Here is a 23,198-nt window from a genome sequence, read left to right as displayed (position 1 = left end):
CGGTATCGAAGGGGCGCGGATAACGGTATCTTTGCGCAGTTTTTTTAGCGGTACCGGTAAAATTCTAACGTTAAGTACAGCGATAACACGTAACGTTGAAGACACCATAAGGCGTGCAGTCTCCGCACGGCGTCGTATGTTTTGTCTAATTTCGTCAACCAAATCCCACCAATCCTTCTGGAATCTGTGATTTTTTGCACAATTGTGTACTGGATGTGTGCAGTTTCTGGGGGTTCCTGATTTTTCTAGTGATTTTGAGTCTCACGAACCTCGCACTGGCTTCATTTTTCTTCTTTTTGGCATCTGCTTCGCCAAATTTGAATGTAGCCAATCCGATCTCAAGCGTCGCGGTGCTGTACGTTTGTGTTTTTGCCGGCTACACCATCACAAAAGACCAAATTCCAAACTACCTCATCTGGTTGTACAGTACTGGGGGAACCCTATCGCGTGGGGTATTCGGGCATTGGCAGTGAGTCAGTACAGTCACGCACAATTCGATACTTGTGTGTTCGATGGACTGGACTACTGTGTTCAGTATGGGATGACGATGGGGGAATACACCCTCAGTACATACGAGGTACCGTCCGAGAAGTACTGGCTGTGGTACGGGATGGTCTACATGGCAGCCACGTACGTGCTCTTCCTGTTCCTGTCTTGCATCGCACTAGAGTACCATCGCTTCGAGCGTCCAGAAAATGTTGTACTTACAGATGAGAGCAAAGTTGACGCAAAAGACAGCTACACGCTCACTCGAACGCCGCGAGGATCAAAGAAACACAGCGAGTCAGTGATCTCGGTCGACCACGCAAGACAAAAGTATTTTGTACCAGGTTCCAGGATTTGTGGTACACTGTACCAGACCCGACCAACCCGAAGAGAACAATCGACTTGCTGAAAGGCATCTCTGGGTATGCACTACCAGGCACTATCACTGCGCTTATGGGCTCGTCTGGAGCTGGCAAGACGACGCTGATGGACGTGATTGCTGGACGGAAGACTGGCTGTCAGATCCGCGGTCAGATTCTGCTCAATGGTCATCCTGCCACAGATCTGGCTATTCGACGTTCGACGGGGTACTGTGAGCAGATGGACATTCACTCCGAGTCGTCTACCATTCGTGAGGCGTTGACATTCAGTGCGTTCCTACGTCAAGGCGCCGATATTCCAGACAGTCACAAATATGATTCTGTAAACGAGTGTTTAGATCTTCTAGATCTAAATCTGATCGCTGACCAGATCATCCGTGGCAGCTCCGTGGAGCAGATGAAGAGACTGACGATCGGAGTGGAACTCGCTGCACAGCCGAGTGTCTTGTTCCTGGACGAACCGACGAGTGGGTTAGACGCTCGATCGGCCAAGTTGATCATGGATGGAGTTCGAAAAGTAGCGGATACGGGGCGTACCATCGTGTGTACCATCCACCAGCCATCTTCCGAGGTTTTCAGTGTGTTCGACAGTCTGTTACTGTTGAAACGTGGAGGTGAGACAGTCTTTGTTGGCGAGTTAGGTGACAACGCACGTGAAATGATCGAGTACTTCGAGTCGATTGAGGGTGTAGCAATGCTTGAAGCCGACTACAACCCGGCTACGTGGATGTTGGAAGTGATCGGTGCTGGTGTCGGTAACAGCAACGGAGACAAGACGAATTTCGTGGAGATCTTCAAAGCGAGCACTCACGCTCAGCGTCTTCGGTCGAGTCTAGACCAGGAAGGTGTGACTCGACCGTCACCGTCATTACCAGCACTCGAATTCAGCGACAAACGCGCAGCTTCCGAGCTCACTCAAGCAAAATTCCTGTTGAAACGCTTCTGCGATCTCTATTGGCGTACATCTTCTGTCAACTTGACGCGGTTCGTTATATCCTTAGGCTTGGGTGCGCTCTTTGGTATTTCGTACGCGGGTGCAGAGTACACGTCGTACTCAGGTGTCAATTCCGGCTTGGGCATGCTCTACATGATCACGAGTTTCATCGGCCTCATCGCGTTCAACGGATTGATCCCCGTAGCGTACGAAGAGCGTGCTGTATTCTACCGTGAACGAGCATCTCAAACTTATAACGCCTTCTGGTATTTCTTCGGACTGGGAGTCATGGAAATCCCGTACGCTGCCTTCGCAGTGCTGTTGTTCCTCATCCCGTTCTTCCCAATGGTGGGGTTCTCGGGTGTCGGAGTCTTCCTCACTTCGTGGCTGGTCTTGGTGCTTCAAGTGCTGCATCAAGCGTTCATGGCGGACCTCCTCGTCTTCCTCTTACCGAATTTAGAGGTGGCGGAGATCGTCGGTGTGCTGCTGAATCTTCTTGGCTACTTGTTCTCGGGCTTCAGTCCTCCAGCTTCTACACTGCCATCGGCGACCGTGTGGCTGTATGACATCACTCCGATGAAATACAGCACTGCGGCGTTCTCTGCTGTGGTGTTTGGAGCCTGCAGCAGCGACGGAGATCTGGGATGTACGCGGATGACCAACGTGCCGCCATCTCTACCTCAGAACATCACTGTGAAGGAGTATCTGGAGACAAACTTCTTGATGAAACACAGCGAGATCTGGAAGAACTGCGGCTTCTTGCTCCTCTTCGTGGATCTCTTCGGCGTCTTCACATTGCTAGCGATGCGCTTCTTGAATTTCCAGAAAAGATAGAGAGTACAACTTTAGCTCGTGTCGATAATAAACACTTTTTTTTTAATTCGATACCGGTATAGCAGTTTTTGAAAACTTTGTGTTGGAACAGCACGAACAACGAGTAAATTACCTACTGAAAATAAAAACGGGATAATAAGAGCGGTCATAATTAATTTTAACAATCGGAATGCGCTAAACGGACAGCTGATTGGCCTAAATTACGCGGATTACAGTGAATTTCTGGTCGATCAAATCGGTCAATTCGTCGCAAAGATATGGTGACGCAAAGTTTGTAGTGCCAAATTCGAAATTGGAAAGTCTTCGCTAGGCCGTCAGTTTTGCATTAAGTGGCATGAAAACTTGTTGAGTCGTAAAACTTGCCATCGCCTATCGAATGGTGCTATTGATAGCGCGTAACTCAACTGTGACTTTTAGCAGTGGTTGCCAACAACAACACCAATAGTTTGAGCGTACTTAGCCGAACTACAGGAGCCGCTAATATTTTCGGACACGGTTTTAGACAGTACTGTCTTTCGATTAACGGCTACCTAATCGAATCGCAATCGAATTTAAGTCGGTTTGGTGACACAATCGGTCGATCTCAAATTTGAAGAGTAAAAAAAATAATTATGCTTTAATTTTATAGCTGCGGGTTAAATTTAACCAGGATTTAGTCAGCTTAGAAAGGGGATAAGATTCTGGGCTCTTTTTATCGGCGTTCTCTCATCATTTGAGAAAGTAAGTAGTTAACGGCTTCGTACTGCACAGATAAATTCGTCGAAGTACCAGGGGATATGACGACTAATCTCCGAGCTGCTCATAATCGATGCGTTACCTTAGCGTTGCGTGCATATTCATGATCATATACCGCTAATCAAATCTGTATACGACTATACCATACTTCCATCTCGTCCGCCCACTAGTGCCGAATGCTATTATACCATGCTCAGCAGATTTAAAAAAGGCTTTTGATATGACCGTGTTTTTTTTTCTCGAAATTCAAGAAGCAATGTGACGACGCCGAAGAGTGAGAAGCAAGAAGCTGCTTTTATTTATTAAAAAAAAATGTCAAGAAATTTATCTTCAGGTACCCCTTTACAGTGACGTTCTGAGCTACATGTACAGTAATACATGTAGCGAAGGACTCGGCCCCAATGGCAATTCTAAATCCTGCAACGCGGCGAAAATCCACCATAATTACGTTCAGTATCATGATAAAGAAGCGGCGTCTACAATTCTACATGCACTGCAGAGCATAGACTCTATTAATATGCTATGATAGAGCGCCAGCCTTCTCTAAAAAAGGAGGCAGACGAGCCCACATTGAAAAAAGAGTAGATATGGCGGCAATCCGAGTACTGTATTAAGGCATAAAAACATGCATACTGAAATTGCATGGTTATTTAAGTTTTGAGAGCTAAAAGTCTTATCTCGGGACAATGCCAGTCGAGGACTTATAGACAGAGGTGGCAGGCCGATTCCTGGAGGCGTCAAGCCCCCTGACAGTCAGTCGGACTGACTACAATCAATTAACCGGCATCTGCCGTCTATACAGTACACTTTAAAAGTCGGCGGCAGTATTACTGCCAGTGACACTAGCCAAAAAGGATTTGCTGTCGTTGTGTACGAAATGACGACCCTGCAATCATGTATTATACATGTACTTAGTGATCGAAAGCGGTTTTCCACTAAATTATCGAAAAAAGCGCATTGGGCGTACACTATACTGTAAGGCACGCGAATCACACTGCGCGCCGGTGGATTCTTTCGTCATTTTTTGGCGATTGGTTCTGAAAAATGGAGGTAAGATGCAACGACTAGTCACTTGTACGCTAGAACGGATCCGAAGATTAAGTGAAATCACGGTGTGTAACACTGCGTTGTCAACGTAGCACATGCCATTAAGCGTCGACTATCAGCACCATCGAATTGCCCGTGACCCAACGGTTGTGGTTCTTGTCAACGTTTCATTCTCCAATCTTCCTTGTCGAACACAAGGATCAACAAACCTTAAAGCTTTTTCTGCAGCTACTAAAGCATTGATGAAGTTCGCGACCGCCTTTACTGTTGCCACCGCTGTGGCTTTCAGTTCCACCGATGCCGAAAGACTAAAAACTGGTATTTGTTACTCTCCGTGGCACCACCCCACCGTCAACTGGGACGTGTTGCAGAACGACATGAGGCAGGTGGCTCAGTACTTCTCGACCATCCGCACGTACGAGGCTTCGCTAGCTGGCGTGAACGCAGTCGACATGGCTGCTGCCGCCGGCATTCGTGTCGCTGTGGGCGTGCAGCTGCAAAACCCCAGCCGCATCGACGCCGAGATTAAAGCCGTCTGTGACGGCTACGCTCGTAACCCGTGGGCCGTCGAAGCGGTCTACGTCGGCAACGAGGATCTGCAGAACGGTGGTTTCGGCAAGTTCTCAGCCGACCAGCTTGTTGGCTACATCAACCGTGTGCGTGCCTGTGTGGGCAACACGCCGGTGGGATCGGTGCAGCGCATCAACGAGTGGCTGAGCTCCAATGACGCGTGGAAGCTTGCAAACGCCTGTGACAACATCGGCGTCAGCATCTACCCGTTCTTCACGCAAGGTTCGCAGCCTTCGGTGGAGAAGCTGCAAGCGCAGTGGCAGCAAATGGTGTCCAAGTTCGGCCCCAACAAGCTTCACCTCACGGAGACTGGCTGGCCGACTGCGGGTGATAGCTACGCTGGAAATGTCCCCTCGGTCGGTGCTCTCATGCAGTACTTCTACGACTACGTTTACGGATGGTCTGTTGGAAAGGGTCAATCGTACTTTTTCATGATGTACGACACCGTGGTGAGCTACACTGGAGCTGAGTGCGAGAAACACTTCGGTCTCTTTGGTACGGACATGAAACCAAAATTCAACATCCCGCAGTGTCCCAACCCGAACCAGCAGCAGCGTCTTCGCCGCGACTAAAAATCTCGCGCTTGGAGATTAGTGATAGGTTCTACACGCTTATCATTTTGTTGAGAATAACACAAGAGAATACAAGAATTCCAGAACACACCCGGAGTGGACTGATGAACTGCATGTCCAGGCTCAGCTTTTCAAGGTTTATTTTTCGAATTACTGTAGTAATGGGTCAATAAACGTATTGGATAAAGTTGTGAAATGCCGACAATCGTACTTAGTTAAAGTGGGAGAAGTGGTAAGATGATGACACCAAGCGAAGTCAAACGTGCAAACGACACCCCGATTTCTATCTTATAAAGTTGCGGGTCAGCCTAATATGTGGAATCTAGTTTTATTTTGCGTTTGTTTTGCCACGTATAGTAAAGTTAGTAGAACTTCAACTTTTAAAAATATTTTCGTCAAAGCGCCCCCTTAATTACCGGTATACAAACAATTGTGGTACGCACGTATACCGGTATAGTAATTTGGAGTTTTGTAACGACTGTTCCGGAAAATCCGTAATTTTTGAAAAGCCGTTACGATGTGCAATTTTCGGACTTGTGCATGGTGCTGTCAAGCGACCATTCTTCTTTTTTGCTCTTACGACTCACTACCACTCTCACACACTTCTGGTCTACACTTACCGACAAATCGGATCTTGACCTGGTACTCCGGCGGAATAGCAGCCCCATTTGGTCACGTTTGATGCCATATCTGGACGCAGGTGAGGCTGCTGCCATGGTTAAGACGTCGTGCCTTGCTGTACATCGACACTCTGCCTTCTTGAGCTTGGGCAGGCTGCACAGAAGTAACTAGTCTCGAAGCTGCGTACTCGACGACCCACAAACGCCGAACACACCTTGTAGAGCCATTGTCAGTTCTTTGTCTTTGTCTTGTTTTTTTTTTCTCGAGCTTCTCGAGGGTGTGGGGCTGGCGAGGAAGCGGGCGAGTGACAAGTACTTCCATGTCGTTGCCGCTTGCGAAATCTTCACTGGTCTGCCCGATAAATTCAGCGTGTATGCGACGCATGAAGACTGCGTGCATCGATACTGGTTTCTAGGGCTTTCGCATTGCTAGCTTTAAATAATGAATGCGTTTGCCATGGCAATGTCGACGAGACCAATACACAGCGTATTGATCACCCGGATCGAGCGCTAAATTGAGTAGCACTGTAGGTGGAGTTCGTCGTGGACATTATCTCCGCCCATGGCCTCATGATAGCATTTCTCCAGTTGTGGGCACGGCATCCTAGACACTGCCCCGCCTGGTTCACGTCGGCCCACGAGTGTAAGCCGCGTGGAGAACCCCGTTGCGAGAAAACGTGACCGGCTTATTGTCCATCCAGTTCAATGCAATGGACTCTGGATGGCTGCGCTACTGAGCAACGCGGGATTTGCTTGGGATGTTCCGTGTTGTGATCGGAATTGTACTTACTGTGTTGTATTGTTTTGGGTGGAATCAATATTTACTGTGGCAAGACTGACATGGAAGAAACAGCAGTTGCTAACCTTCGCTATGTTCTTCGAGGTAATCCTGCGCAGCGACTGGTACGCACCTACAGCAACTATACTATCCCGTTGTCACACAAGCTCTTAGCAATGGGGCACATACATGTGGGAACGATTTGGAGTGATTGCAAGGGTGGTGCAAAGAACTGGGATTCAAACAAAAGTAACGTCCTAAAAGTATGTCTAGAGACACATTTCGGATCATCCGGAACAAACCTTTTCCTCACCTGGAGCGGTACGCTGTCTTAGTACGACAGGTCATATACACCTTTGCCAGGTCAAGATGGTGCTACTCCACTTCAAAGTGGTGAAGTAACTAAACCTTTTTAAAAATTATTCTCAATTTTTAGATTCGAGTTTATGTCACTTCACAAATATGTCGAGTAAACGCACTCCGTACTTCAAAGTGGTTTATTCGCAGTTCAAAGCGGATCAACCCTCCTGAGCGTGTGCGCGAGCACTTCATTGCCATTCCTCGCTCTCTCTTATCAATCTTTTTCCAAGCCCTCAACCAAGCCAAGCCTCTACACTGTACCTACCCCAAGACGCCCAGAGCCCCGCACCTCGCATTTGCCAGAGCTCGTGTCCTCGACTGCCTCCGTGTCGGCGGTGACTGGACGCTTGTGGCCGCCCACAACGGAATCCCCGCCACCACATCACGTCGATTTGTGGAAGCAAACGGAAGCACACGTCGCTGAACGAGCCGACTTGGTACTTGTACGGCTGGCTCCGTACTCTTCAATATGTAACCCCATTCAAGGTACGCAGTATACTGTATTACAATATTTTTTTAAATGGCATACTAACCGACTTTTGAACTGGTGCTACAGGGTGTTTTAGTGCTTTTAAGGCCAAGATCAAGGCCGACCTTGCCTTTCCCTGTAAAGGGCTGGTTGTGGAGCATCCTCGCGGGACGGTTGCGGCTGCTCGGATGGAGAAACTGGAACGCGCGGCGAGACGCCGCATCGGATGTATCGACACGCACCTTGCTAACAGGTTGACACTGCATTGCCAGCATTCCGTTGCTGCCGCGGAGCGCATGGAAGACATGCAGTACGGCACCTAGCTGCAGCTCAGCCTGAGGGGACCACTTTGCTCTGCGTTTTCGCCACTTTGAATTTCCTTTTTAGTGCTACTTTTTCGTAATCAAATTTTTGTTTTCATTTTTTTAAAAAATCCGGTTTGAAGTGGAGTAGCACCATCTTGGCCTGGCAAAGGTGTAGAACTTGGTGCCCACTTGTTGGGCTTATTAGCTAATCACTGTCGCATAGAATTTCGTATGTGACGCATGGACACCATGCCTTCGTTGAAAGTGACACGGACACCGAGCCGATAGGTGCGAAAAAGGTCTTCTGGAGCGCTTGGATAAAATTGGGATCTTAAAGGATCTATCACCACAGGAGCTTTGAAGATTATTGTCGTTGACGTACAGATACCGTGCAATGTCTTAAAAACGATCCCGGCTTAGAAACTGACCAAAAGTTCCTCGCGACAGTGCACCCTCTGTCCTTGTTATCCAATGGCGGGTTAGATCTCCACGGCGCGGCTCCAATGATCTTGCAATCAACCGCCCGATGTATCGTACCGACATTGCTATTCCGGATGTGGATGATAATTTTCAGGATACTACTGAGGAACCTGTTCCCGCGGTGACGACTACTGTAGCTGAATTTGGTGCCGGAGCCGGTGCGACTGCTGGGCGATCGCTGCTTAATACATTCGATTCGGACGACTTTTCGGAAGATTTCTTGGTGGCGAAGGTGTAGCCTCTTATCAAGCTGGACTGATGGTCTCGGAAAGAGAGGCTGGCCTTCCCCCCAAGATTCTTATATTAGCAACCCTAACCACTTTTTTAAAAATAGCATGTCTCAACTCCCACAGCTGCTACAATTGACTTAGTAAAATTTTATATCTAACAAATTTCCATATGCGGATTTGAGGCCGTCCAAAATTTGTTGCGGAAAACGCTGAATATTATTTATCGTATAATTAAGTTCCGGAAAATCCGTTACAATCGTTTTTCTTACCCTAATTAAATAAGTCAGCTTCTATTTTTTTTGTCCATCAGTAATTGAAATAGCATTAGTTGGGATATTTGCAGAAACATTTCCTGCTTGTGTTTCGATAGTAGGTATTTATTGGACTAAATCATGATGACTCGATCTAAAGATCTGCAACACTGCCGGATGGTCCGTTTGCCAATTACTTTTTGTAAAAGTATTTCGAAAAGTTTAAAATAATTGTTTTTTTTTTAAGTTTTAAAAAGAATATAAAATATAACATTTTATTAATTGTTTATTAAGCTAATGAACTAGCTCAAATTAACTAAAACAAATAATTAGAAGGGTTAATAAATGACAGCACATTTTTTCAAAAACGTCAGTACTAATCATAGTGAAGGAGATAATTAAAAGGAGCACATATCTCTATCAAACAAATACCTCAAAGTTTTCAGAATTTCAATTGTCAGCTGATTCTCACCCCTTTTGATAGTTGATGAAGCGCATTACTAGAAGCGTGCACACACAAAACGATAGAATGAATTTGACCAGGATCCCGATTTTTCTCCAAATTTTGTTGTGTTTCATCCAAAACATGCCCTTAAGCTACTGCCGCGCAGTGAAAGGGCTGGTGGTACATTGACCATCTGCGTGCAGCCCAGGTATCCGCCGTTGGTACTGGCACCTAACACGACCGCCGGCAAAGCTTGTCATCGACGTGATATCATAGATCCCGTTTAAAACTAAGGATGCTGGTATTACATACAAAGGAATCCAAGGAGCAAAACGTTTCGTTTAATCGAATGCAGGATGGACCGGCAACCGTGACAACAGACGCTCCGTGAGCGGCGTCGACACCATTAAAATAAACGCTTCCACCTTCTTCCTCCAATTCAAATTTGAGCAGGTGTCGCAGCTAGACCACCGTTAATGCAGCCTATGCGCGGAACGTACTAAACCACAGTCGAGCTCAGGTGCGACCGTTTTCTAAAACCTTGATCGCCACATCAGGGAAGTATGCGCAGTGATGCTTACGTGGCATGGCGATACTATTGCGAAAAACCGCTCGAAGGACCGTATAGCATTATTCCCTGGTGTGGCGATCAAGTTTTCAGAAACAATGACTGGGCTTGCATGATTGTAGAAATGATCTACTATACAGGAGCGTTAGTAGGTGTATTGCATGTAGGAGGTGGGTAAGCAGGAAGCTAAGAAAGGCTTAGCCGAATCAAGCTCACATTCAGAATTTCGTTCAGATCCTCACAGCGATAACAGGTTAAAACGTGGGGGACACACAAAGAACCTGAAGATTTAACCCACTATCAGTACATAAATCTGAAGCTTACGAAGTCTCTCACTACGTTGTCCCATAGCAACACGTAATGCATTTGATTAGGCATATCTATCCTAGATAGCTACACAATTACGTTTACCCCATCTATGGATTATTCGCAATATAATAAGGCTCTTCTGCTTTTGACGCATTCGTGCTATTAATGATAGAGCGCTGGATTGGGTACTAAAGGTCAGTGGCTCGATCCCGTCCGGGTCACACCACTTTCGCTGCTACAGCGCATCCATGTTTTGATCATGCTCATCGAGCAAGTTGCTTTGAACCAGCTATGCGTCTATCGAGACGCCTGTGCAAATACATTGTTCAGCACAACCCGAATTACCTGCTTTCTTCGGGATCACGCCCACAAATTCACATCCTGTTCCCGCTGCGGGTACCCCTCATACGTATGGTCTAGCTCTGCACTTACTGGCCCTAGCCTGAGCTTAACTACTGACCTTTTGTCTCCCCACCTTAGTGGGAGGCGCTCAGCGCCTGGTGACGCTGTCACACGCTATGATACCGCTTCGAAACAGGACGTGTCCAGTCGTAAGCATCGACGACGTCAGGGTATTCCTGCCGGGGTACAAACTCAAACTACCATGCATTTTGAGAGGAAGGGTAACACCTCAGCTTCACAGGGTACATGATACGATCCTGGCGTCTACGCGCGCCACAAGGCGTTCCACGGGATGAGCAGAGCTGAAAGGGGTCTTGCCTCAGCTGGACTCTCCGGGTAGGGTGAGCTCTTGCCAGAACGGCGTTTGCATCATCTCGACGTCTACGCTCACACGACGACTGCGTTCACGGCACGAGTGCCCACATTCATCACCAAGCGATCGATTATGAAGAGATGACCCTCCTTATGTATAGGTTGCAATCACCAAGGCTAACTCAAAGTCAGGTCTCGGACCTTGAGCGTCACGGCTCTCAGCTTCACTCACCGGTACACGAATAGGTCTCAGACCTGGAGAGTTTAGTCGCTCAGCTGAACGCTCACCTTGGCTTGCTCCTGCATCTCGAGTACTTCGCTCCGCGACCCGTGCCTCCGCGACTTGCCGCTGATTAGCCTGCTGCGGACCCCCCCCCCCGCGGCTGTAGCACTTGCTGCCCGTGGCTGCAGCGGTGCTGCCGTAGCTTTAGCGTTAGAGAAAAACGTTGGACTCATAAAGTCCTTAATACAAAGCTCCCAGAGTAATTAGCTCAAAATAACTATTCTGCTTTAAAATCCGAAGTGTTTTATCTACTTTCATTGCGGCCAAGCCGCTTAGAGGTAAATATATACATATTTAACGATCTATTTTAGTTTAATCTAATCAAATGCATAACGTGTGGCTTTCCGCCAGCATACTTAGAGAGATTGCTAGCTCTACAACCTTTGTACTGAGCATTTGTTAGCTCTCCGGGCACTCCGTACCCTTTGTATGTGTACCACACCGTGTAACCCCGTTTACCCCCCCCACTAAGATGAGAGCATCCTCGTTCTTGAAACTTCCTCAGCGAGGTCGCGCCTTGCCAGTGCGTCGGAGGTCGCTGCTTGCGTTCCACTGCTATGTAAGATCGCAAACGCATTCGCATCATTGAGGCCCTGCTCATCATCCGGTGGACACGATTCAACCACAAAAGATATCAAGACTACCCCGCACGTGCCGCGTCTCCCAGGTGCTTGCCAAACGAGTTAGAGCTAGTCTCTTGACTCATTACAGTCGCAGGCAAAAGCTGAGCGGCCGAGCACTCGCCTCACAAGTGAACGGTCAGAGGTTCAATCCCAGAAGGGCACAGCCCTCTCGTTCCACGAAGTGTTGTTCAAGCTTCTACAAGCTGAAGGGCATCGCCCTTTTAGCTCAGTGGTCGAGCACTCGCTTCGCAAGCGAGAGGTTTGTGTTAAATCTCACTCGAGCCCACAAATGTTGAGCAGTATCGCAAATGCAGCAAAGCTGACAGGTATCGTCCTCGTAGCGAAATGGTAGAGCATTCGCTACACAAGCCAATAGTTTGTGGTTTGATCCCGCCCGGAACACACCACCTTCGCTGCTACAGCCTCCCTCCACGTTCGGACGCTCATTATGAACAAGTTTCTGCGAAACACACGCGCGTCCATCGCTTCGTTTGCTCAAGAAACGCAAAGCGTCAACATCCATCGGGGCTATGTCCCAACCCCACGAGGCCCTTACCTCCTGCTCCCACTGGGAGCACTGCGGCTCCTACATCGATCCAGTTGCTCTAGGGACTGGTCAGAGCCTGAGCTACGCGACTGACCTGTAGACACCCCACACTACTGGGGGGAGGCGCTCGGAGCCTGGCGAACCTTTCGCAAGCCCTGCTGACGCGCTAGCAGCGGATGGGTCAGATCATACGCATCAACGACGTCAGGACAATCCTTACGGAAAAGCTCTTCGACCTCCCATAAGCTCTGTAAATGAGGGTAACTTCGCCACTTCACACGGTACTGAGTACGACCCTGGCGCCGACGCCGCGCCACAAGGCCCTCCACGAGAATGGGGAGATCACCGTGATCATCGAGTAGAGTTGGGGGAGGCCTAGCCTCAGTGGGATACTTGCGCTGCGAGTTCCCATGCACTGGAACAGCGTCTCGACGTGTGCCTCCACGACGCGAACGTTCTCGTTCACCGCCAAGCAGCTGATCGCGACGAGATACTGCAGCGGGCAGACTCGCTCGAGACCCCACACACGGCTCACAACCGGATAGCTGACTTGGAGCGAATCGTCACTCGAGAAATCCATGAACGGGTCTCGGACCTGGTGCGCCTTGACGCTCAGTTCTACGGCATTCTTGCCTGGCTCCTTAATCCTAAGCACTTTGATTCGCGGTACGTGGCTTCACCACCTTCCGTCGAGTCGCCTACGCCTCCACGAGCACTCTAACAGGGCCCTGGTACGGCTTGAGCAAGACCATATAGAAGACCGGATGTCTGCATCATCTTCGGAAGGTTGAGCGTGTACGCTAGGCCCTTCTGCCCATAACCTTGAGAGGTCCGATAGACCGATGTCTCAGTTTGGGCTTGAAGACCGCGGACACTGCATGTGTAGGTAGGTTTGTTTTACTTTTAATAAAACAAGGTCCCCAACCTTAAACTCTTCAACATTGCCTCGGCTTCGCGCAACAGTATGTTCTTTTTGCAGGTCTAGGCTTTCGGCCATAGCGTCGCGTACTTGACGCATAACGCTAAGACTCAGCGAGACAAAGTCATCGACTTGTTGCGAGCTGCAACAGGGCTGATATCAGCAAGCTGCTCAGCTACTCCTCCCCCACTAACCCCTGAACCTTTGCGTGGTGGCGTCAGCGGGACGCGAGGATCGGTCAAGACATTCACATAGAACTGAGTAAAGCCTGTCGATGCATGCACCGCATTGTTCAATGCGACCTCGACGAGTGGGGGAATCTGGCGCCAGTCTTTCGGCACCTCAGCGCATACGCTTCGGAGAATGTCCTCCACAACGCGGTTAGTGCGTTCAGTATTGCCATCGGTCTGCGCGTGATCCGCTGTGGACACGTCCAAACGGATGTCAAGCACCTTGAACAAGGACGTCCAAAATTTCGCAGTAAAGTGCGGGTATCGATCCGAGCCTATTACCTTCGCAAGCCATGTTGGTGAAAGCCACGGTCTATGAGAAGCAACGCTGTACCTTCACCGTCGACGGTATCCGGCACCACCGCTAAGTGAGCCATCTTCTTAAATCGGTCGACGAAGACCACGATGCTTGTGCTGCCCGCCTTAACCTTCAGAAGGCCGAGCACAAAGTCCATACTGATGGACGCCTAACATTACGTGGGGACAGCCAAGATTTCCAACGGCGCTGCCGCATTCTTTGTAGACTCGTCCGTTGACACGTCTCGCACGTGCGTACGTAGGTGCTCATCTATTTGTACAGCTTGAGCCAGTACATCGAGCTCACCGAGCCATATGTCTTCTCATGATTCAAGTGTCAACCGACGGGTGTATCACGAACCTCATAGAGGATTCGATACTTGAGGTCCTCATCATGAGGATCAACGACACGAAGAGTGTCCTCAATGTTAGTACTGAAGTACAGCAGGCCACCATCGAGAGTGTATCGATGTATCCTCGCGTAGGCGCCCAGACAATTCCTTTTCAAAGTCTTTAAGCTCCTCGTTTCCCAGAGCTCGTAGAAGGGCTACGTACATGACATCCTGTGCATACGCTACGCGTATAAGCTCACGTATGGACGACATCACTGTCGTGACATGGGCTAATTCATAGTCCGGTCTGCGCGAGAGCGCGTCATCCACTACATTAAGCAGCCCCGGCTTGTCCTTCACCTCGCAGTTATACTCGGCGGAGAATGAGAGCCATATCGCCATTCGCTGGGGGAGGTGTGGCGTCTGTGTTGCAGTGCGTAACGACGCCTGATCAGTAAATATCACAAGAAGCTTAGAGCCCAGCAGGTGTACCCTGAACTTGACTAGAGCATACTTAATGGAAAGTATCTTTTTGTCATGAACTGGGAGTTCCTCTCCGCATATATGAGCTGGCGAGTTTCAAACGCGATCACACGTTCGCGCCCTTCGGCGTCTGCTTGTTGTAACCCCCCCCCCGGCAAAATCGGAGGCGTCGCAGATGACGCTAAACAGACGGTACTAGCGCCTGAAGAAGGATCTTCTTCACAGCATGAAAGGCTTCGTCGAGTATGACATCCAAGCACCACGGCGCATCCTTCTAAAGGAGATTCAAAAATGGCCGACCCATCTCCGTGTAATTCGCGCTGTATTTATGCAAGTAAGTGGCCAAGCTAAGCCACTTGCGTAAATCCTTCTGGCTCTCGAAAACATGCCAGTCCTCGACGATTTTGACTTTGACAGGATCTGCCCTCAAGCCACGTTTCCAAATGAAGCAGCCGAGGAACGGTATATCCTCTGCGCTGAACACGTACTTCTCCAAGCTGGCATACAGCGCATTAGTGCGTATGCACTCAATCGCCGCTCGTAAATGGTCAATGTGGCTTGACGTGCTCAGCACGGCTTTGGACGAATATATCGTCAAAATATGTCTGAGCGTATGCTCGATGGGGCCTGAACAGCTGCGTAAAAAGCCGATTGAACGTCGCTGGTGCGTTCGACGGCCCCTGAGGCATCACCAGTCACTCCCAGAGCATACCGTCTGGAGTACTCACCGCTGTCAGCAAAATATCGCTCGCTCTCATGCGAAATTGGCAGGCGCTATCGCCCAAGTCGAGTGCGCTGTACAGCGTACATCCTACCATGGTTTTGACAGATACACTAGCGAGGATTTGGGCTCTGTACCAGAATGATGGCTGCATTAAGCTTATTGAAAACATGAACAATGCGACACTTAGCGTTCGGCTTTCTGACACAGAAAGTGGATGTCGAATGCGGAGCTTTGCTCTCACCCGCCATCCTGGCCTCGTGCTTCAAACGGAAGAATGCGTCAATGACGTCACTCCGCTCTCGTAGCAAAGGCCATTGCCTTGTCACACAGCATTTGGTTTTACGAACCAGGTCTATCTCATGACACACGCCTCGATCCGGAGGCAGGCTCATTGGTAGTCCCTTCGTGACAAAGTCTCTATACTAGGGCAGAACATATACGCCGGATCTTTCAGGATCGTTGGTCCACTTCCTACGCTCAGAGCATTATTGCTGCCTGCTTGGACGATAAGTTCAACTCCTTTTCTCCTCCTCAGGTCTTAGCAAGAACACTTCGGCTAAATTGTCCGCCTTCAGGGCTTCGCCGAATTCGACAGCGGAATCTCGTCCAGCTGTACCAGAGCATCCCCCAGCGGGCAGAGCGTTAAGGCTGATGTCACTTTCGACCTCCCCCGTCACTCCATTCCCGCGTGTATACGGCTGCTCACAGCAGTCCTGTGGACCCTGTGGACACGACCTCCGACGTCACAGACGCCCTGCGGCTTCTTCTCCTCTCCACCCGCGGCCGAGCTCGGTCGATGAGGGGTATCTCCGTCCCCACTACCGGGTGCAGCAGTATCATCAGTTATCGAAGGAAATGTAGTTCACTCGGCTGATATTTAAGCGGTCTTGGACCCTTACCCAAAGCCCTAGGTGTCAGCGTAGCTGCATCCTCTGGGCTGCCCCTGAGATGCCTCGTCTCACATCTCACCGTGGCCCTCGAGCCGCGCAGCGGTATACCATCGACCAGATTCGTATCACTTAGTTAATTACGCGCCCCTCCGCGCTTGTCCGCGCCAGGACGCAGCCGTTGGACAAGGAACCGACCTGTACCGCTCAGCTTATAACACGCTGAACCATGTAGGCCCTCATACAGCAACCTCGTTCCTATCCGGTTCAGCAATGTCAATTTCAACCACACCACCTCCGTCTCGGCCTCCTGCACGTGCCAAATGCCCTTCTGCTTCTTAGCATAGATGTGTTCATGACCCACTAAAGTTCCACTTGGCCAGGGTGCGTAGCACGTGGTGGCTTAGGCCTCCAGGCGAATTATGATTTATAGCGCTTCAGCCATGCCATGCCAAGGACGCGATCATAACTCGAATCCAGATCTAAGACCAAGCAGGGTACTACCCTATCGAAATATTCAAACTTTACACCAACCGACGCAACCAGTAGTGTCCCCGTCGGAGGCCGGATATATATTGAATCTCTGGTTGACACTTCCAGTGCCACCGCATGCTGCTGGCACCCTTCTAGAGTAGAGTGACGGGCGTAGTTGTCCGACGTTCCGGGGTTGCGTAGCTGCGTAGTTGCCCTCTACCCCCTCGAGATGCAACGGAATCCATATCTTCCCTAGCCACCCCTTCTGTGCCTACTGGGAGTTGCCGTTTCCCGGCGATGGCCTGGATGGCTAGATTGCCGCGACCCCGTGTTTATTGCGGGGATGACAATAAACCCTGTAGTTTCTAGTGCTCTTGCACACATAGCAACGTCGAGTGCCTGGGCGCCGCTCCACAGCAAGAAGCTCGACTTATTCATCTTCAGCATTGCTGAGGCCCATTGGACCCAGACCGCTCGAAGAGCTCGCCGTACCAGCACTCCAACCAGGTCGAGCCGACCTTAAGTTATGCTCGGCAATCAATGCCACATTCACGTCCTCTTCGAAAGCGTTATGGGTGTACGCGGTATAGCTCCGCTCGAGCGTCGCTCCCACCAAGCCCATCCATAACCCAGTTCTGGAGGAGTGCCCGCCGCTAACCCGGCGATCAGAGTACTAAGATCTTGGGCATAGTCCATCAACCCTTTCTTACCCTGTCCATAAGCAAGAATCTTCGACCGAACACAGTACGCCCGGTTAAGCGGCACTATCGTGAACGAAGCTGATGCTCAGCAGACCCCAAGTAGGACATGCGGCGCGATAGACGTGCCGCACGTTAGTGCCCACTAGCGAGCACACTCTCCATACTGGGAGATAACCAGCGTTACGTCCAGATGCTCCGACTGGAGCAGGATTATCCCCATGGCCATTTCGACCTCACCGATCCAGAGAATGAGGTTCTCTCCGTCCTTCTTCTCGAAGGGTTTCACGCTACTCATGGGTGGCTTCGGTCCAAACAGACACGACACGCGTCACGCGTCATTGACGCCGCCATTGTGCCGTTCATCCTCGCTTGGCCATAAGAGCGCGTTCTCGTAACGCGAGAACGATTTCTGCCTGTCGGTGACCACCTCCGTTTTTTGCGACGCACGACGAGCAACGTCCTCTGATCCAAGAAAGGGCGTAAGCTTAAAAAGCGCATCTTACTGAGAATGGGGCAGTTTCACCAACACTGGGCGCTTCATCCTTACAGAGGCTACACTCAGATTGCACAAGACGTGCAAAGGTAGAGAGGCTATGTGGAAGAATAGGGCAGATACCAATGAAAAGAGGGGCTGAAAGCATACTGGTTAAGGAGGATGCGGCTACTTGGCTGGGCATTACACAATCGTCGAGCATGGGTATTAGGGTTCCGGTGTACGCCGGTAAGGCAAGCAAATAGAATTAGTCTAGACGTCACAGGGACACGAGGCCCTCCGCGGGCTCCCGGATTCTGGAGAGTCAAACAACCTCTTCCGGGCCTCGTACATGTACAAAGATCGCGGTTCGAAATGGGCCGGGAGAGAACATCGTCAGACTGACAGACCGCTAGCCGCACCGTATCTTGCAGCTCGTCATCGCGATATCGATGATTCCGGAGCAATAACGAGTTTCTGGTTATTGCAATGAACAACCCATTTCAGGTTTTTTTGTAGCTATATTGTCAAAAAAAAATTTGTAACTCGTATGTGTTTGTAGGTTTTTTAGATCAGAAGAACCTCTTAAAGTTAGAATGTAGTGGCAGGTATTCTGTAGTAATAGTGTGTGACGGCATCGAAGAATTTTATTTCTGTGTAACTATGTTTCTCGTAGGGTCGTTTTTGATGGGGGTCTTAATCTCGGCAAGCTGACCCTCAAATTATATAAGACACGGGTAAAAAAATATCGCTAACATATTACGCTTGCTCATTGATTAAATCCGTGTTCCGTATTCGGGCGTTTCTGTATATTAAAATCAGTATCTGTCGATTCTTGCGTCGTTTTTGTACATTTATGTATTGCTTTTGTAATTTGTGTCCAGACTCGTCACTTAATAAGCTTTTTGTTAGGCAAGCATACTTTATGCAAAACCCAACTGGTTGTATTTCACTCTTACGTGACTACTTGTTTTTTTTGCGTTTAGTTCTTAGATTTCGCATAAAGTATGCTTGCCTAAAAAAAGCTTATTAAGTGCACCCGGTCGATAACAATAGTATTACATAAACTACTGACCAACACGGCAAATTTGTCGGAATGTAGAATATCTTAATATACTAAATAAAGAATAACTCACAAAATAAGGGCCATTATTCCCAGAACAAAGGTCCAGCCTGCTAGCTTCATATTTAAATACAAACATTAGCACAAACACTGAAAAACGACCAAAAAGTGACAAAGTTACACAAAAATACTTCCTTGACCCTGTCGCGCACTGTAAGCAGTAACGAGTTACATCACACCTGGACCGTATTCATGTATTGCAACTCAGATTTTGCATCGTGCACATCTCAAACAATTGTGGTAATAATTTGTTAGCTCGACCCAAGGAAGTTAAGTACATTTGCAGGTAGTTCTCGCTGTGCGACTAAAGTACGCAATAAAGAACATAACCTGATGCAAAGTCGAGATACACTGCTCATTGTCTTGTTATGAATGTTGATTCCTTCTGCAATGCACGCCTCACCCCTGGCAGTCTGTGCAGTCGCCAAGTTCATCTAATTTTAAGCTCGCGGGAAGATCTCCCAATACTTCTTATAGAGCTTCGGTAGATACTTTTTTTCGTTTTCGTTAGTTTTCGAAACTTGACATGACCTTGCAACGTTTCTGGAGTGATTCCCTTGTGCTTCATATCTTTGAAAAGGGGCACGATGCTGTCCGCAAGATCGTCGAAAATTTTCTCCGCTTCCTCAAGGGTTTTGCCCTTGATCATCTCTGCTGCCTTTGCATCCATATCATCCTGGTTTCTAAGAAAAGCCATGATCCAGGTCCGAATGCCCCTCTCTTCAATCGCCAGTTCGTCGTCATGCTTTTTAAGATGTCGCAGGCTTTTGACATAAGCAACACCCTGCTGTGGAAGTCTGATGGAAGCGGCCTCGGCGAGATCGTTCGTCGACTCTCCACTCGTGATGGCAAGAACAGAGGCTGAAACTGCCAGCAGGATGGTACTCACAACACGCATAACAAACGTAAGCAGCGATGATCTGTGTTCGACAAAGCAAAAGGAATAATGAACCTGAATACCGGCTATCGAAACGCAAGATGCGTCCAATCATGTAAATGCAGCATCGTCCTTTTTTGTTATCAAAGAACTACTCCGTCCGTAAACAGAATATTGTTCTTTGATATTTTAACCAATGCCCTTAATAAGTGTTGGTTGAGTTTTGCATATCCTACCATATCGTTTAAGGAAGAAAGTTTAATTTTAGACGCAACTAGTATTTTACCTATGAAAGTGCATAAAGAGTGCCCCGTCCGCTTTTTGGCTTGACAAAGATATGAAGTTGGACCATGTTTAATTTGTAGCTAATACTGTAAATAACCTATTTATTCACTTAGCAATAGATTTATCAATTATAACCCTATACGTGTCATTATTTTGATAGAATTACTAGGATATCGGATTGAGATATTGGAGTGTTACAGACAACGACGGTGAAATCTGCCCGTGTCTGAACACTGTCCTCCATTTAAAATAAAAATATTACGCGGGAAAGGAATACACGCCCTTAAATTTGATTAGTTGAAAGTGGTAATTCCAGCTCAAAGTCTGACCAATCATCACCCAGTAAATCGTTTTAGTTTTTATTTAAAAAAATGGACGGATATTCAGTGTCAATAATTCTAAGGCGCCTCGCTTTAGGTCGCCATAATTTAGTCCAATATTTGAGCAAGTCGAGTAAGTGGGCCTGGTGGTTTCAAGATATACTGTGATTCCATTAAAATAAACCGAGTACAGTACGAGCTGTACATGCTCTCTCCGTTGGAATACGTGCTGCCTACCCTCAATAAACAACATCACTTATTTTCTAAAAGACTAAGACCTACGTAACGTGGCTCTACATTGACTGCAATACTATAAAACAACAATAACAAAAACTGTACGGACAGTCTTACACTGTAGAAGGGAGCATCTATGAGATAAAAAGTGATGTAGCTGAGAAAAAAACTGATTCAATGTCTTGTCGGAATGAGTGGCAGCAGCTACAGCTGCAAATGACTCTCGATGAGACTAAAAGCGGTTCACGCTGTGATGGGCTCTCGCGTGCGACGCGAGGTAGCTTTGGTAGAGCTTATAAATCTCGCTGTCCGTGGCAGTATGGCTTGAGATGCTCAACTTGGCTTTCACTTTATTTGGCGTCAGATCCTTCGATAGCCATTTCCTAATCCTCTGATTAGGTATTCTCAAAGTCCCACCTCTTTCTTCTCCATCGATGTCGCTCTCATGGTCGTCATCGCCCACGCTGTGGTCGACAATGTAATCCATTCTGTTCGATCTCAGTAGCCGCTTTCCGACGGCAGCTTCGATCGAAGGAGCCAACAGGATCGATGTAGGCGCCGGTGCCTTATCAAGCTTGGACGTGTCCTTGTCTGCGACTGCTGACAGAACGTCGCTGCATGCGAGGAGAATGGTCGCAGTGAAGAGCAGAGCGTAAGTTGAGCGCATTGTTTGCGTGACGACGAAAGGTGGGATGGCAAGTGCTTGCTGAACGGCAAAATTCAATGTGGACTGTCAGCAATTGAAAAAATGGTGGCATGGTGCCACCATTATGGGCGAAGCCCACGTACTGCATCCTGTCAAGCCATGTCTTTGCCCCGTCATTACTACTCATGTGATGTGTGCAGCACAGCACGCGCATGCTCCCAATACCACAATAACGTTTCGCTCTAATTACACCTTAATGTTTATTTTAGAAGCTAGTAGCTACAAGCTGCAGCAGTACTCTTTGTATTGATAGCGTCGGGAAGCCGCAAATATTACTATAGAGGAACCACAAATAGGAGTTGTACCCAAACCTTACGCACGAACGACACGGTCATTTATCAATCCCCTGCCCAATACTGCAATGCCGTGAGCACCTTCACCCACAAAGGCCCCACCCACGTTGCGAAACAGGATAACGAATGAACAGCGACAACAGATCAAAGCCGACAACACATCATTGATCTAGGTCCAGCTTGTGTTGTGGGCTCAAAACGTGTTTCAGCTACAGCGAGCTTTATAAGCAAGAGCACTAACTCGAAGCCACACCATCGCAGAGCTCACAAATTGGGTAGGCTGGTAAGATTTGTTTTTTTTAAACGCGGATGGATCTGAGCGTTTGCAACATCTTTTTGGGGAAAGCATTTAGTAAATAATTTCCTTAAGTTAGTACAGCCAGGGCCGGTCCGAAATGAATGTGCATTTTAATATAGTATACAAACATGAGTTCTATTGTTAATTTTGATTGGTTATAACCGATTTTACGCCCAGTTTGGTCAAATCGGCGCAGGTAATAAAAGTATGCTGAAAACACCACATTGAAGTGCATATTCGGATCCGGGCCAGGGGTAGTAGTGGGTTTTGGGTTTGAGGATGATATAGCCTGTGTAAATAATCGACGAGGAATTTTAAAAGCCAGTAAGAAGTAATGAGATTTGGGTACGAGGATGGTACAGCCTGTAAACAACGAGGAATTTCCAGAAGTCAGTAATAATACTGAACTCTTCATTTGCCTTCAATATGTCCACTAAACCTTTTTACCAGCCAACCCACATCACGCTCACCTATGTCATTAGGGTTGCCGTTTTCCCAGCAATCCTCCCACATATCCCAGCCTAAATCAAAACCGCTACCTAGAGCGACATAACTATTAATAGCCGAGTGAGCTCATGAGTCTTGTCGCTGCAGCAGAGACCGTTATGATCCGAGGACGAACCTGTATTAGGCCCGCTCCTACTTCGGCGCATGATCCCATCATCCGATATTTGATTGGATAAAAAAGATAAACATGCGAATTCCAAAATGCTCCAATGACCCCAAGTCAGGATCATGACCTCATATGAGATCACAGGTCACACATCGACTTGAATACAACAAATAAAAATATTGGGGCTTATACTATGCGCGCACTTTTGTTGCAGATAATGAAAATCGATGACGCTGAGATCAAGTCGTTCCGACAAAGCATCTTGACTGGGAAGCCCACCACGATCATCTTACCTTCCTGGTGGAGTGTGGTCTGCGTCCGTCAGTCCGTCCGTTACGGGCCTGTTTGCTAGCATGAACCTTTCCTCGCACAGGGCTACTTCGGTACTAT

At 48.3% G+C, this 23,198-nt stretch overlaps 4 protein-coding genes across 4 annotated transcripts; 2 read left to right on the top strand and 2 right to left on the bottom strand.

Moving 5' to 3' along the window:
* Positions 1–541: 541 nt before the first annotated feature.
* On the top strand, positions 542–2,634 carry PITG_04142 (ATP-binding Cassette (ABC) Superfamily; the record flags this gene model as incomplete). The annotated part of the gene is made up of 2 exons (XM_002905798.1): positions 542–783; positions 831–2,634. The coding sequence occupies 2 exons, from the start codon at positions 542–544 to the stop codon at positions 2,632–2,634; spliced, it is 2,046 nt and encodes a 681-aa protein (XP_002905844.1).
* A 2,024-nt stretch (positions 2,635–4,658) lies between these two features.
* On the top strand, positions 4,659–5,558 carry PITG_04141 (glycoside hydrolase, putative; the record flags this gene model as incomplete). The annotated part of the gene is made up of 1 exon (XM_002905797.1): positions 4,659–5,558. One exon carries the CDS (start codon positions 4,659–4,661, stop codon positions 5,556–5,558), a length of 900 nt encoding a protein of 299 aa, XP_002905843.1.
* Positions 5,559–19,612: 14,054 nt separating this feature from the next.
* Positions 19,613–20,080, bottom strand: PITG_22729 (secreted RxLR effector peptide protein, putative; the record flags this gene model as incomplete). Its single annotated transcript, XM_002905796.2, has 1 exon — positions 19,613–20,080. The coding sequence occupies one exon, from the start codon at positions 20,078–20,080 to the stop codon at positions 19,613–19,615; it is 468 nt and encodes a 155-aa protein (XP_002905842.1).
* Positions 20,081–21,130: 1,050 nt separating this feature from the next.
* On the bottom strand, positions 21,131–21,565 carry PITG_04139 (secreted RxLR effector peptide protein, putative; the record flags this gene model as incomplete). The annotated part of the gene is made up of 1 exon (XM_002905795.1): positions 21,131–21,565. The coding sequence occupies one exon, from the start codon at positions 21,563–21,565 to the stop codon at positions 21,131–21,133; it is 435 nt and encodes a 144-aa protein (XP_002905841.1).
* Between the last annotated feature and the right edge of the window lie 1,633 nt (positions 21,566–23,198).

Source organism: Phytophthora infestans, genomic scaffold, assembly GCF_000142945.1.
Source record: "Phytophthora infestans T30-4 supercont1.5 genomic scaffold, whole genome shotgun sequence".
Taxonomy (NCBI): Eukaryota; Oomycota; class Peronosporomycetes; order Peronosporales; family Peronosporaceae; genus Phytophthora; species Phytophthora infestans.
Note: the sequence above shows the minus strand (reverse complement) of the source record. Positions and strands in the feature narration are given on the sequence as shown.